This window comes from Vicia villosa, unplaced genomic scaffold, assembly GCF_029867415.1.
Source record: "Vicia villosa cultivar HV-30 ecotype Madison, WI unplaced genomic scaffold, Vvil1.0 ctg.002369F_1_1, whole genome shotgun sequence".
Classification (NCBI taxonomy): domain Eukaryota; kingdom Viridiplantae; phylum Streptophyta; class Magnoliopsida; order Fabales; family Fabaceae; genus Vicia; species Vicia villosa.
In genome coordinates this window covers 179583-193650 of record NW_026705909.1, presented here as the reverse complement: position 1 = coordinate 193650, position 14068 = coordinate 179583, and the positions used below count along the sequence as shown (strand labels likewise).

The 14068-nt window shown below is 42.1% G+C and overlaps 2 protein-coding genes across 2 annotated transcripts; both read right to left on the bottom strand.

The window, feature by feature from the left end:
* Positions 1-235: 235 nt before the first annotated feature.
* LOC131638669 (uncharacterized) lies at positions 236-1569 on the bottom strand. Its single transcript, XM_058909232.1, has 2 exons — positions 514-1569; positions 236-328 (listed from the first exon to the last, which is right to left on the bottom strand). The coding sequence occupies exons 1-2, from the start codon at positions 1567-1569 to the stop codon at positions 236-238; spliced, it is 1149 nt and encodes a 382-aa protein (XP_058765215.1).
* Positions 1570-8738: 7169 nt separating this feature from the next.
* LOC131638670 (pheophorbide a oxygenase, chloroplastic-like) lies at positions 8739-12715 on the bottom strand. The gene is made up of 7 exons (XM_058909233.1): positions 12104-12715; positions 11712-11947; positions 11478-11604; positions 10124-10260; positions 9647-9806; positions 9274-9546; positions 8739-9160 (listed from the first exon to the last, which is right to left on the bottom strand). Exons 1-7 carry the CDS (start codon positions 12530-12532, stop codon positions 8906-8908), a joined length of 1617 nt encoding a protein of 538 aa, XP_058765216.1. The 5' UTR covers positions 12533-12715; the 3' UTR covers positions 8739-8905.
* Positions 12716-14068: the final 1353 nt, after the last annotated feature.

Sequence of the window (14068 nt, the reverse complement as noted above, 5' to 3'; positions counted from 1 at the left end):
TTCCCTCATGGCTTCGTCGTTGAGTTCTTCCTCGAGGGGTGACTCAGTCCGGCGAGAAGGTTCCCGGATTTCCACGGGTATCACGGCTTCGGTACCGTAAGTTAGCCTAAATGGGGTTTCGCCTGTGCTCGAATGGGGCGTCGTCCTATATGCCCAGAGTATACTATGTAGTTCTTCGACCCAAGCCTTTTTTGCTTCGCCTAGTCTCCTCTTCAGTCCTCGGAGAATGACCCGGTTAGCCGCTTCGGCTTGCCCGTTTGTTTGAGGGTGTTCGACCGAGGTGAAGTGTTGTTTCGTGCCGAGCTTGGCTACGAATTCTTGGAACTTTCTATCAGTGAATTGGGTGCCGTTGTCGGTTATAATTGCCTGTGGTACCCCGAACCGAGCGAGTATATTCCGCTTATAAAAATGGAGCACGTTTTGTGACGTGATCTTGGCGAGCGCTTCGGCTTCTATCCATTTGGTGAAGTAATCTACGGCGACTACTAGATACTTGTTTTGGTATGACCCTACCGGGAATGGGCCGAGGAGGTCCATTCCCCAGGTGGAGAAGGGCCAGGGTGATGACAAAGATTTAAGCTCATTTGGGGGAGCTAGGTGCATGTCGGCGTGACGCTGACATTTATCGCATTTCTGGACGTGTTCCTTGGCGTCTTGTTGAATGGTCGGCCAGTAATACCCGGCCCTGAGGGCTTTTCTCGCTAGTGATCGGCCGCCGAGGTGTTGACCGTTGATCCCCTCTTGAAGCTCTTGAAGAATTTCGAGTGCTTGTGAGGCGTCGACACATTTGAGGAGCGGAATGGAGAAACCTCGCCGGTATAGTTTGTTCTCGACGATGGTGTACGAACAGGCTCGTCTTTTTATTACTGAAGCCTCTTTCGGGTCGGTCGGAAGTTCGTCCTTTGTGAGGAAGTTGTATACCGGTGTCATCCAGCAGTGGTCGTCGCCGATGGCAAGCACTGGTAGGGTTTGTGCGCTTTTGTCTATGCTCGGCTTTGATAGGATTTCTTGGATCACCGACTTGTTCCCGCCTTTCTTCCTCGTGCTCGCGAGTTTGGATAAGACGTCGGCTCGTGAGTTGTGTTCTCGGGGGATATGCTTCACTTCCGCCTTTGCGAATTTATTCATCTTATCCTTGACGAGCGTGAGGTATTCGATGAGCACGTTGTTTTTGGCTTGGTAGTCGCCGCTGATTTGGGAGGTGACGAGTTGGGAGTCGGTGTAGATCTTGACCTCCCGAGCACCCATATCTTCCGCGAGTCGTAGACCGGCTAAGAAAGCTTCGTATTCGGCCTGATTGTTCGACGTGGTGAAAGACAGAACCAAGGATACTTCGATGATGAGTCCCTCATCGTTTTCCAAGATAATGCCGGCCCCGCTTCCCGAGCTGCTCGAGGCGCCATCTACGTAGATGGTCCACTTATTCTCGGCGGGGGCCGGGGAGTCGGCGATCGAGGTCATCTCGGCTACGAAGTATGCCAATGCTTGAGCTTTTAGTGCCTTCCTGCTTTCGTATTGTATGTCGAACTCGGATAACTCGAGGGACCACTTCAGCATTCTTCCGGCCATGTCTGGTCAGCTGAGGAGTTGCTTGATAGGTTGGTCTGTTCGAACGACAACGGTATGTGCGAGGAAGTAGTATCTCAGCCTCCTGGCTGCCATTACAAGGGCTAGGGCGACTTTCTCGATCTACTGGTACCGGACCTCGGGTCCTTGTAAGGCTTTGCTGGTGAAGTATACGGGCTTCTGCCCGTCTTCAATTTCTCGGATCAAAGCTGCGCTGACTGCCTCGCTTGAGACGGCCAGGTAAAGATATAAGGACTCGCTGTCGCCAGGTCGGGAGAGGACGGGAGGTTTTGAGAGCACTTGCTTGAGGTGGGATAGTGCTTGCTCTTAGTCTTCGGACCATTCGAAAGCTGCTTCCTTTCGTAACAGCTTGAAGAATGGAAGGGCGTGTTGGGCGGATTTTGCGACGAAACGAGACAGTGCCGTGAGCATCCCGTTCAGGACTTGGATGGATTTTTTATTGTTAGGAGTGGGGAGTTCCGAGAATGCTCGGCACTTATCTGGGTTGGCTTCTATTCCTCGTTCGGTTAAGTAAAAACCGAGGAATTTGCCTGCCCGGACCCCAAAGGTGCATTTTTCTGGGTTGAAGTGCATCTTGCAGGATCTTGCCAGCTCGAACACACGCTCGAGATGGGCGGTGTGATCGGAGTCTTCTCGAGATTTGACGATCATGTCGTCCATGTATACCTCGAGGGTGTCGCCGATTTCTCCTCGGAACACCTTGTTCATCATCCGTTGGTACGTGGATCCGGCGTTTTTGAGTCCGAAGGGCATTACGTTGTAGTAATAGTTGCCTGATTCGGTCATGAACGCCGTGCACTGCTTGTCGCTTTTTGCCATGGGGATCTGGTTGTAACCTAAATATGCGTCCATAAAAGACAATAATTTATAGCCGACCGAGTTGTCGACCAGTCTATCAATGTTAGGTAGCGCATAAGCATCTTTGGGACATGCCCGGTTAACATCGGTATAATCAACACACATTCTCCATTTTCCATTAGATTTTTTGACTAATACAACGTTTGAGAGTCAAGTTGAATACTTGGCCTCGGAAATAAAATTTGCCTCTAGAAGGTCTTTTACAGCTTTTTCGGCAGCCTCCGCTTTCTCGTGAGACTGCCGACGCCTACGTTGAACTACTGCCTTCACGGTTGGATCAATGGAGAGTTGGTGACAGGTGACCTCAGGGTCGAGTCCGGGCATTTCCGCTGCGCTCCAGGCGAACAGGTCGGCGTTGGCTCGAAGGCAAGCTATGAGTTGCTTCCTCGGTAGCTCGGGGATGCCCTTGCCGATCTTCACTGCTTTGTCGGGGTTGTCGCCCAGGGGGATGAGCTCGAAGTCTCCGTCGGGAACAGGTCGGACGGGGTGAGCTGTCTTCGGTCGCACTTCTTCGCCGTTCTTCAGTTCCTCTTCCGAGAAGCGAGCGTCGAGGTCGACTGAGCTGACATTGGCCGATTGGTGTTGATCTTCCCGAGGAGGCTTGTCTTTGGCTCTTGGTTTCTTGTTGGAGCCGGATGGTGGGGCGATCAGCTGCAACCCCTTCAACGAGGCGTCGAAGATTCTTCTGGCGGCTTCGATGTTGGCATTGATGGTCGCCACTCGTCCCTTTCTCGTGTAGAATTTCATCTTCAAGTGCACGGTTGAGGGCACAGCGGTGAGTTCGGCCAGAGTGGGGCGCCCGATGATGCAGTTATAGAGGGTCTTGCAGTCGATCACCAAGAACCTTGTCTTGACTTGTCTGGAAGCCTCCCCTCCCCCGAAGGTGACGATTAGCTCGACGTATCCCCATGGCTTGGTGGTGGCTCCGTTGAATCCCTGGAGGTCGGAGCCCACATAAGGAGTGAGGTGCGAGTCGTCGAGCTGGAGTGTCTGGAAAAGATGGGAGTACATGATGTCGACCGAGCTGCCCTCGTCGACTAGGACCCGTCGGACGTCGAAATTTGCCATTCTAGCCCGGACGAGCAGGGGAATCGCGGAGTTCGGGGCTCCGCCGGGCAGTTCTTCCAAGTAGAAGGTAATTGGATCTGATTTTCCTTTGAACTTCTGTAGAGTGGGGCCGAGGTCTGCGCTGGCGCTGATCAATTCATTGAACTTTCTTTTCACCGAGCTGATGGTGAGGGAGCCGGGATCCCCGCCATTGGAGACGACCATTGCGGTCGGGAATCTTTCCCATGCGCTAAGTGCGGAGGTTATCCCGACTGACGGTATTAAATCCTCAGGCCGGGTGATGGACAGGGCTACCTGCAGAGGCCTGTCGTCTGGCGAGTTTCCCTCGTCGGAATTCCGATGATCGTCCCTTCGAGAAGGTTCTCCTTTCTTTGTGTATTTTGAAAGGCGGCCTTCCTTAATCAGTGTCTCGATGGCGTCTTTGAGATGAATGCAGTCCTCGGTTAGATGCCCGTGGCTTTTGTGGTACTTGCAGTACTTAGTTTTGTCGGTTCCTGGTCTAGCGGGGTTCGACTTCGGTTGCCTAATGCTGGAATTCTTGAAGTCGGTACTTTTGCACTCGGCCAGGATTATTTCTCGTGAAGCATTCAGAGGGGTATAGTCGTTGAAGCGACCAGCTGGTCCTCGGCGCTCTTTGGCGTCGTGGGACCTGTCGTCTTTCCTTTTCTCGTGCCCTCGTCGGGAACCTGAGTTCTCGTAATTCGAGTTTCGTGCAGCATCATTGCCTCTTGAGGCTTTTATGGCAGCAGCTTCTCCCTCCTCGAAAGCGATGAAGGCTTGAGCTTTGCGAAGGAGGGTGTTCATGGTGTGCACTTTCTCGATTTTGATGGCTTTCTTGAAGTCGCTTCCGGGGAGAAGCCCTCGCTCGAGGAGGTACCTCTTCATGTAATCAGTTGTCTTCACCTGGTCGGCCTCTTTGTTGAACCTGTCGAGGTAGTCTCGAAGAGGTTCGTCGGTGCCTTGGATCACAGCTTCGAGGTTTTCCTCTGATTTCGGTTGCCGGCGGGATGCTGTGAAGTGGCTCAGAAAGAGTTCTTTGAGATCGGTCCAGGAGTGGATTGAGTTGGGGGGAAGGTTCCTGTACCATGTCATCGCCCCTTTCCTAAGAGTGGTCGGAAAGATGCGGCATTTGATGGATCCCCGGACGACGTGATATTCCATGACGGCCTCGATGCTCCGTATGTGGTCGTCAGGGTCTGTTGTCCCGTCGTATTGGTCCAAGACTGGTGGTTTTTCCATCCCTCGTGGGAGACGAGCTCTTCGGATTTCTTCGGACAAGGGGCTGCGAAAATCTTCCTCGTCGCTAGGTCCGGGCGAGGTTGAGTGTCTGCTTCGCCTGGACTTCGTCTGTGTCTTGGCCAAATTTTTGCGGTTCTCCTTTGGAGGGGATTGTTCGCGGGGTTTCAACACAGCCTATGAGGGGCCTCGGTAGTCCTGTTCGGGCGTGAGGCTCCTGGTTTCAGTGGCTTCAGGTCTCTGACTTTTCCTGCTTTTTCGTGGTGGAGAGCGGGAATATGACCTATGGCGCCAGCTCCTCCTAGGCGGAGAGCGAGAAGAGGACGGGGAGCGCCTTCGGTATCTCCTCGGTGGTGAGTGCGAGGAGGAACGGGAACGCGATCGATAGTGTCTCCTCGGAGGGGAGCGGTATCGTCGCTTCCTTTCCAGCTCGCGGATGCGGTCACCCTGAAGGCGGATAAGACGGTTGGTCTTCTGCAGCTCTTTGAGTAGGAGGACGGCGGTGGGGTCAGCATCCTCAGGGATGTCGACCTGCTCTTGGTCGTCTTCGTTGTGAACTCTTTGTCTCTCAGAAGTATGAGTGAATGACGAAGCGACCTGTCCGTCTCTGGCGTCAGTCTCGTTCAGGTTTTTAGGCTGCTCGGGACCGTTCTCTGGTTGAGGCTGCCCGTTCGTGCCGTTTTGAACCTGCTCGACGTTCTGAAGTTGCTGTCTTCTGTTGGGTTGTGAGGTCTCATGCCTTTGTCCCCTTTGCCCTTCGGTGGTAGGTTGCTGCCCTTCTCGCCGAGGTCGATTCGTCCCCGCGGGGGTGGAATCCTCGATGAGCTGTTGCAGGTGGAAGGGATCAGGGGTTGGGACGCTGGCGTTGTTGTTGTTGCCGGCCATGACGATCGTAGGATGGATTAGCTTTGATCTTTGTTCTTTTAAAGAAGGGGGAGCTTGGTTCCCACAGACGGCGCCACTGATCTTACCTGATCAGAAGAATCGTCAGGTGTGGCAGAATCTGGCTTGAAGAGCAAGATGGGGGGGGTACCTGCAAGGTCCTCCGATGCTAAAGTCAGTAGCTATCAGAGAATGAGGGTTTTAGAAGTGAAGAAGATAATACCTGACCCTCTAGTAGAAGAAGGTATTTATAGCCCCCAGCGCTGGGCCAAGATCTCCTAATTGGGCCAAATCCAGTTGGAGGCCCACGTGCTAGGAGACTGCCAGAACTATCCCTGCTAGGGCTGAGTCAGCAGGTGACTCACGTTCTGGGTGAGCGTGGCGTGGTATTCGGAGGAGGTTGACCGGATCCTTCGCTGAAGCATGCCACGTGGTCTTCGTGCTTGGCTGATTTGCAACTGTAATCAAGCAAATGGGCCCAAATGCACTGGGCCTGCTCGGCCCAGTCCAGAACAAATTCTAATATTTTTTAAGAAATATTAAAAAGAATCATGTTTTTATATTATTACCAAAAATAGAGGAAGTTATATTTAGTAAGAGTTTCTAACGGTTGGATCAAAATTAAATCAACGACTTAAAATGAGTGTAATAGTTGGTGTAACTAATTGGTCTAATTTGATCTCTCCTCGTATCTATATATATATATATATATATGAGGAGGGATCAAATTACACCCGAAGAGTTACACCACGAGTTACGCTCGTTCAATAACTACATTTCGAATTAATATTTTTTAAATTCAACCGTTGGATTGAAACATAATATCATATAGATCATACCTATAAAGTTTGAGCTTAATCTATAATGATTTACTATACGATCAAGATATCCAAAGATTAACGTCAAAATGAGCTTTCATATAACGTTAATTTTGATGCAATTCAATGACATAGTAAATCATTATAGATTAAGCTCAAACTTTATAGGTATGATCTATATGATATTATGTTTCAATCCAACGGTTGAATTTAAAAAATATTAATTCAAAATGTAGTTATTGAATGAGTGTAACTCGTGGTGTAACTCTTCGGGTGTAATTTGATCCCTCCCTATATATATATATATATATATATATATATATATATATATATATATATATATATATATATATATATATATATATATATATATATATATATATATATATATATATATATATATATATATATATATATATATATATATATATATATATGAGTTATATTGACTCCAAGAGTAAGTGTTCAACACTTACTCCAAATCATAATCATTGATTATCATTAATTCAACGGTTTTAATTAAATTTTTATATAAAAAAAATATTTCCAAAAATAATTAGATTAAATAATCAATTAAAACCGTTTGGTTAATGAAAATCAATGGTTAAGATTTGGATAAGTGTTGAACACTTAACACTTACTCTTGGATATATATATATAATTAATTTAATGAATAGTTTTTTAAATAATAAGAAGTCAAAGTATATTTATTCTAATTAAATTTAAAAAATTTCAAATTACTAATAAAAAAATTCAAATAATATTAAAGAATTAAAAAAAATCGATTCTTTTAAATTTTAGAAGTTAAAAATTGGTCTTTTTTTAAATAAAAAAAATTTAAGTGAGCCAAAAAATATAACAATAAAGATCATATCACTCCATTCAAAGTAATAATATCTTTTAATGCCCTTCAAAGGATCATATCACTCGATTTTTAAATATTTCTCTTTATCCTTTGTTTTTCTACAATTAATTTTTTCCTCGGGTAGCAGCTATTTGATATTTATATTTATAGAGCTTCCATTTATTATTTAGAGCATGCTCAAATAGCAAATTTGTACAAAAACCACTTTTTTACGATAATTTAATAAATAGAGGGATTCAAATGTTATAATTTCAAAAGTAATAATATCTTTTACTATCATATTTTTTCTTCTGTGGGTTGCAGGATTGATATTGCTAGAGCTGTAATTTATAGAAAACTTGTACACCAAGCACTTTTTTACTTCAACCAAGTTACCATCATTTATATTATTATCCTAAAAATCAAATATTGTACATAAATATTTTTTTCCTCTATACTTTGATTAAAATGATTTTTTAACTAATTATTTCTAAAATTTAGATATTGATCCTTTATTTTAAATTTTTTTGATTATTTAGGTTATTATTCGATATATGTATCATTTTATTTCTATACTAATTTAATTTAAATGATGAGTATTTTTAATGTCAAAACCCAAAAATTAATTATAGAAAACAACGCATGGAAGATATATAAACCTATGTGATGTTACCGGTTGATCAGAACCAGAAGTGGGTCAGAGAGTTTTTGCACAATGTTGATGATGAGTAAGAGGAGGATGTACTTGCAAGACACTCCGATGTTAAAGTAAGTAAGAGCACGTATAGGTTTTTAGGGTTAGAATTGAGTTACCTAACCCTCTCAAATGAGAAGGTTTTTATATTAACCCCAGCGTTTTGTCATTAATCCATATTTTGAATTGGATCATGGCGTTTTGTCATTGATCCATATTTTGAATTGGATCAGGAATCCAGATCCAAAATACGTTATTGCCAGAAATAGAGTTTAGTTGATTAGAAGTGTTCTATTCCCTATAACCAACTACAATGCATGTCTCTTCCTAAATATGTCATCAAGAAAACTGAAGCCACTTGCAGGTCTTTTCTCTGGTCTGGATACTATAACTAAAAAATCTCTGAAGCAGGGAGGTCGTGTTAACCTCAATTCTCTTAACCAATGCACAAAGGCACGAAGTTTAAACTGTTATGAAAGCTCAGTGAAAAAGAACATTTTAATAATAACTATTCAAATCAAAATTTTATTTAAAGTTTTTATAAAAAAATTCTTGGTTAATTTTTTTACATAATTTTTTTACACAATTATGTAATACTACAAAAATCATTTTTATAAAAAACCAAGTCAAACGGGCCCATACTATGCCTTTCAAAATTACATTTTAGTCGGCCCATCATATATACTAAAGCCTTAACAAGAAAAGAAAGAAAGAAAAAAAAAGAATAACTGTTGCTGGTCTGCACATGTGATTATAAAAGAAAACTTCAGTCTTTGAACTGTATTTGATCATTAACACCAAGTTAGATCTAAATTCTGTTGATGAAAATGAAAATATATACACATATTGACATACACATATCAACTCTATCATTTACATTTTGCAACTAGTCATTAAACATTTGGAGTCATAATATATTCAATCGATTTCGGCGTGCACATAATCGACGAATACAAAATTCTTTTCTAGTTGGTTTACCGCAAAAGCTAAGGCTGCGCTGACAACGGCGAGTCCAGCCAAAACTACTCGCAGCTGAGTATCGGATGGAATCCCAGAAGTTGCACAAAACACAACTGTTGCACCAATCAGAATTTTCTGCCATGTTTTGAATCCCTCATAAGCTCCTTTACAAGATGAACACTTTAGTGTGTGCTGTTCAAATCTATCCAACATCTACAAGGAAACAAAAATGCAAATGATCATCAAAGTTGTGTTGTATTCTTGGTTTTGAAGATAATGGAAACGGGTTCATAATGGAATAGGTTGATCGAATAGCTATGCTATACCTCACGTTTTGATAGTACAGTGGATGGCAATGGTTGGCTGCTCTTGCTGAACCATTCCGGTTGTCCATTGCCGTGTCGCCTCAGCCAATTTCTAAATGCCAACACAAAACGATCAGCTTGTGTTGGCGTGAAGGTGAGGCTTGTGTACTGTTTGTTAATGTCACCTCCTAGCTCGGTTTGTGCGAGAAAAACTTTTTCTTGACCTTGAAGAACAATCATGTCTCCATCATATACTTTGTTTGAAGTCCAATGTTCATACCATCTAGGAACCACCTGAAACATGAACAAAAAATGCCAGATATAAGCATAATGGAACATTGTGTGGTTTTATCGAAAAGAATGGAAATGAAAGCACTGAAAATAGGAATCTTACTTGCCACCAGGCAGGCCCAGGCACTGTGAACTGGAAGAAATTTCGAGCACTGCAAACAATGGAGCGAGTCTTACCCGGTGCCATGGGGACATTGAAAGAACATATCCATATTACCCATTTCTGGTCACCAACTATTGGGAGTTTGGTATCGATCTCAATCCTGAAATGATAGTGCTTAGTTTATTGAGACTCGGAAGCAACAAACAAAAACGAAAAACAGTAGCAGTCTAGCATAAAATAATAGTCTTTTGAAATGCATCTTGAAAACATAGCATATAAACAGGACACGGTTAGCCATGTGATCTTATGATGTCCAAATCAGCGGGATATTTAAGGAAAATACCCAACCTTTTCTCTTAAAAATGAACAGGATCCTGTTTTAGTCATGAACAAGGGAAAAGAACTAAATAATGCACATGGGTAAAGAAAACATGAATTCATATCAAAAGCACTTTAATCCAAAGGCCACTGGCTTACTTGTTGATGTAATAACATGGTGCAACAAACTTTGAACTGATCCTCGGGTTCCCTTCATTAGCTCCTGAAAAGCCCCATGAACCACGTGAATCCATCTTGAATGGAAGAGGCTTGGCTCTATCTCTCCTTCCTGTGACCTATGAAATGGAGATCATATTTATTTAAGTGATTTGGATAAACTTAACAGACAATACATAATCATTTCAACTTCTGTTGATGTTTATCTCTATTGTGTCTAAATCAATGAAGCACCAACACCCCGAGCACAACCCCGACACTGACACGGCGACACCGTTAATAATTTAAAAAAATGTATAAATTAAACGTAATCACAAGTGTCGATGCAGATGACTAACATCGAAACGGACACGCCTTTTTTCATAAGTGTCGGTGCTACATAGGTCTAAATACAAAATGCAGACTGATATGCAGTGTAAATCATTAAGACCAGAGCCGTCTCAAGTTTTTGATGGCCCTGTGTAGGTTTACCGCAATTTAACCATGGCAAGACAAATAGAGACCTTATTAAACCACGATTTAATTGTTACAATATTTTTTTAGGCCTTATTTAGCCACAGATTAACTGTAATTTTTTTTGGACCCTACGTGATAGCTTGCCTTACATGCCCTCAAAGACGGCCATGATTAAGACACAATACTACTGTAAAATGTACAACAACTTGCACTTGTTCATCACTAAAGCTGCTTCGTCTTTTTTTGCTTGTAGTACCTCTCCCAATCGTGTAGGATGGAATGGAATGTTTGGCGAAGTATTTAAGTGACTTGGTATTTCTTCTTGATAGCTAGCTTTTAACGGACGGTTCCCCAAGTTTCTGGGTCCTTCCTTTCTAACTGATATCAGAGCTTGGTTGTCAGTGTCTTAGAAAAGGCTACCCGTGAAAGGGCTGACTGGAAAGATGGAGTAAAGCATTGTTGAGAGCAGCCGTTGCAACATCGGATCTTAGTGGTGGTGCTAGATAGGAAATTGGGTACTATGGGGGTGCCTAAGTTCCATATTGAATAGTATGAGATGCCCTGTGGAGTTTCTTATGTGTTGGTAGCTAGCTGAGGGTTCTTCTTGACTAAATTATTAATAGCAATATTATTTTATAATTGAGTGGAGATATATAAAATAAGCTGAACAAGCAGCACTTTCCTTGAGAGAAAATTATATAAAAATGGAACAAACCAAGAGGAACTCCATCAAAAACTTTGGACCACATCACCATAGCATATTTAATTTAACAATTTCCACTTGCAACAATATCTGAATAAAATATTATGAACAAGCACACTACTTGAATATAAAATAACCTGTACACCTAAAACTCAAGTTGAAATGTGTCATCTGTACCTTGTGGTGGGCAAATTCAATGTGAGAAGCATCAGAGACATTCTCCATGAGAGTATCATAGCCATAGAACAGATCGCGCTGAATGTTCACCGTCGCAAATTCTGGTTTTACAAAGTCATCAGGCAACCTAACATACACAATTTTACCTTACAGATCAATAAAGGTACACAACAAAGAGCAATACATCGAATATACTATTAATTAGACTTAAGACATGATTAAGTTAATCATTACATTGGAGGTTTGGAAGCATTTGCTTTCTCCCAACCATTCTCATCAGGCCAAACAAAGAGCAATCCCTGAGACACCAAAGTAGGAAACTTGGTTGCACAAGCTCTAGGAGATCGAACAGCACGCGATTCCGGACCTTCAGGTGAAGCCTGAGGGATCACAGCACAACCTCCACTCCCATCAAAAGACCACCCATGATAAGAACACTGCAAGTTTCCCCCCTCATCTATCCTTCCTTCCTGCAAAAACCAAACAAAACTTTAAGATCATTTTGAATTGTCTTTAAGTTGTTTTCAACTTATTGTCATAAACTCTTCAAGATGGTCTATAAGCACTTATACAAACATATTCAATGTTCTTCAATTCAATCTTCAACAAGAAAAATTTGCACTTACAGATAACGGGGCGAGACGATGAGGACATTTATCATCAAAAACAACCCATTGAGATTTGGAATTATCATACCAAATCACAATTTCACGACCCAGAAGCTGAAACGGTGTAGGCACGCTAGGGTTTAGATCTTCAATTAAAGAAACCGGGTACCAATGATCTCTCCATGAAAATTTCGAGGAAGAACTCTCATCGTCAAATTCATCATCAATTTCGTTCCTTTCAGGTTCTGGGAAGGATTGATTTGGTTCTGTTTTTGTAGATGGTGCTGCAACGCCTCTAACTGTTAGAGAAAAGGCTTTTCTGTTTCTGTTACTGGGTGTTGTTGATTTTGTCAAAAATTGTGACTTTTTTGTGAAGGGTGAAAAGAGAAGCGGTTTTGGTAGTGTAGTTGTTGTTGATAAAGCTGAGAGTGTATGTGGAAGTGCCATAAATGGTGTTTTCAAGTTTGTTGAAGTTTTGAGATGTTAACGGTGGAAGAACTTTATATAGAAATTGAATTATTCATATGAAATGTAAGGAGAAGAAAAAGAAAACAAGAATTGTTTGAGTCGTGCAAGTTTCAAACTTTTCTTGTTTTTCATCTTCTTTTGTGTTTTCAGACAAAATGTTTGTTCAGCAGTGTCACTGTCGGGTGAGTTTTTTCTGTCTGTTTTCACATTCGAATGAATCAATTACTGTAGTTGTTGTTAATGTTAATTGAGGTTAATAGTGTAGTAAAACGGTTGAATTATAGGAAAATCATTGTAGATAATTATTGAAATTATTGTCAAAGTTTGTTGCAATGGTGACAATAAAATGAAAGAGTGGTGTGGCATAATGATGGACGTCCACAACTTTGAAGAGTGTATTCAAAGGTTGATGTAGCTACTGCCAAGTAGCACACAAGACTTCTAGAATCTTGGAGAAAAACAGTGGGAACAAGGAAACTATGGGTGGTAATGTCTTTATGTGATGGAAAATCCGCACACGATTTTAGCCCGTAATAATACTTACACACCGAAAGAATATATGGAAAAAGTTGATCTATGAAGTCAAAAATGTATATGACGAAATTTGATTCTTATAGTCGAGTTTAGTGAGATAAAACTTTGTAATTGTTGTTGAATTTTGTTTAAAATCTTAATTGACTTCCCAACAGCGTGTCATGTGAAAGTGTTTGCAGTTTGGCACCGCCAGAGAATGAAGATTTTAATCATGTTTAATTTTGATTTCACTTTGTTGCACACGTTATACTAAGCCCTAACATGTAGTTAGGCAGGAAGGAGAGGGACCAGTAACGTGAAAAGCAAAAAATTAGTCCAGCCAAAATTTTAAGGGCAAAATGCAATTTTTCTGCCATAAAAAGATTCTTGAGTCTTTTTGAGAGCTTAGTGGAAAAGGGATAACTTTAGAGAAGAGAAGAGCATGAAGAGAAGCCATTAACCTTGATATGTCATACAAATCCAAACATAATTTACAGTTAAAATGGAAAGTAGAGTTTTGCAAGAGGCAACAGTTTTTTGGGTCACACTACAAGCAGCAATAATAATACCACTTTTTGTTTTACCAAATTTACAAACCTGAACCTAAACTACATTTCAATTTTACAGCAAATCCAGTTTCAATAGATTGAAAGAATATCATTACAACAAACTGGATAAACCTGTCTCTACTTCCTACATTTCATGCCACACCAACTAGAGTATGTTCCAAAACATTTTCTCCCTTCTAATTCAACAAAGTATTAAATGTAGTGTTTTCTAATTGCCTAAGCAGATCAATACAGTACATAAGGCGGTTAGTTATCCATACATTCAGAATCACATCCAATTATCAAGTTAGCTATGTGATTCTCCTTATCCCTCAATTCTCAAGTTAGGCATGTGATGCTCCTTAAGCCCTAATGCCAATGAAAGGGTGCGACTGTGCGAGATACTTCAATCTTGTGGCTGCAGCAAACACAGCCCCTGCATAATCTCTGGAAA

Excerpts from the sequence above, each read along its gene's own strand:
- LOC131638670 (XM_058909233.1), bottom strand. The coding sequence starts at position 12,532 with ATGGCACTTCCACATACACTCTCAGCTTTATCAACAACAACTACACTA. Across the intron at positions 11,605-11,711 it reads AATGCTTCCAAACCTCCAAT|GTTGCCTGATGACTTTGTAA; the intron begins GTAATGATTAAC and ends TGTGTATGTTAG. Across the intron at positions 10,261-11,477 it reads TTGAATTTGCCCACCACAAG|GTCACAGGAAGGAGAGATAG; the intron begins GTACAGATGACA and ends TCCATTTCATAG.
- LOC131638669 (XM_058909232.1), bottom strand. The coding sequence starts at position 1,569 with ATGGCCGGAAGAATGCTGAAGTGGTCCCTCGAGTTATCCGAGTTCGAC. Across the intron at positions 329-513 it reads ACCTCCTCGGCCCATTCCCG|AAAGTTCCAAGAATTCGTAG; the intron begins GTAGGGTCATAC and ends ATTCACTGATAG.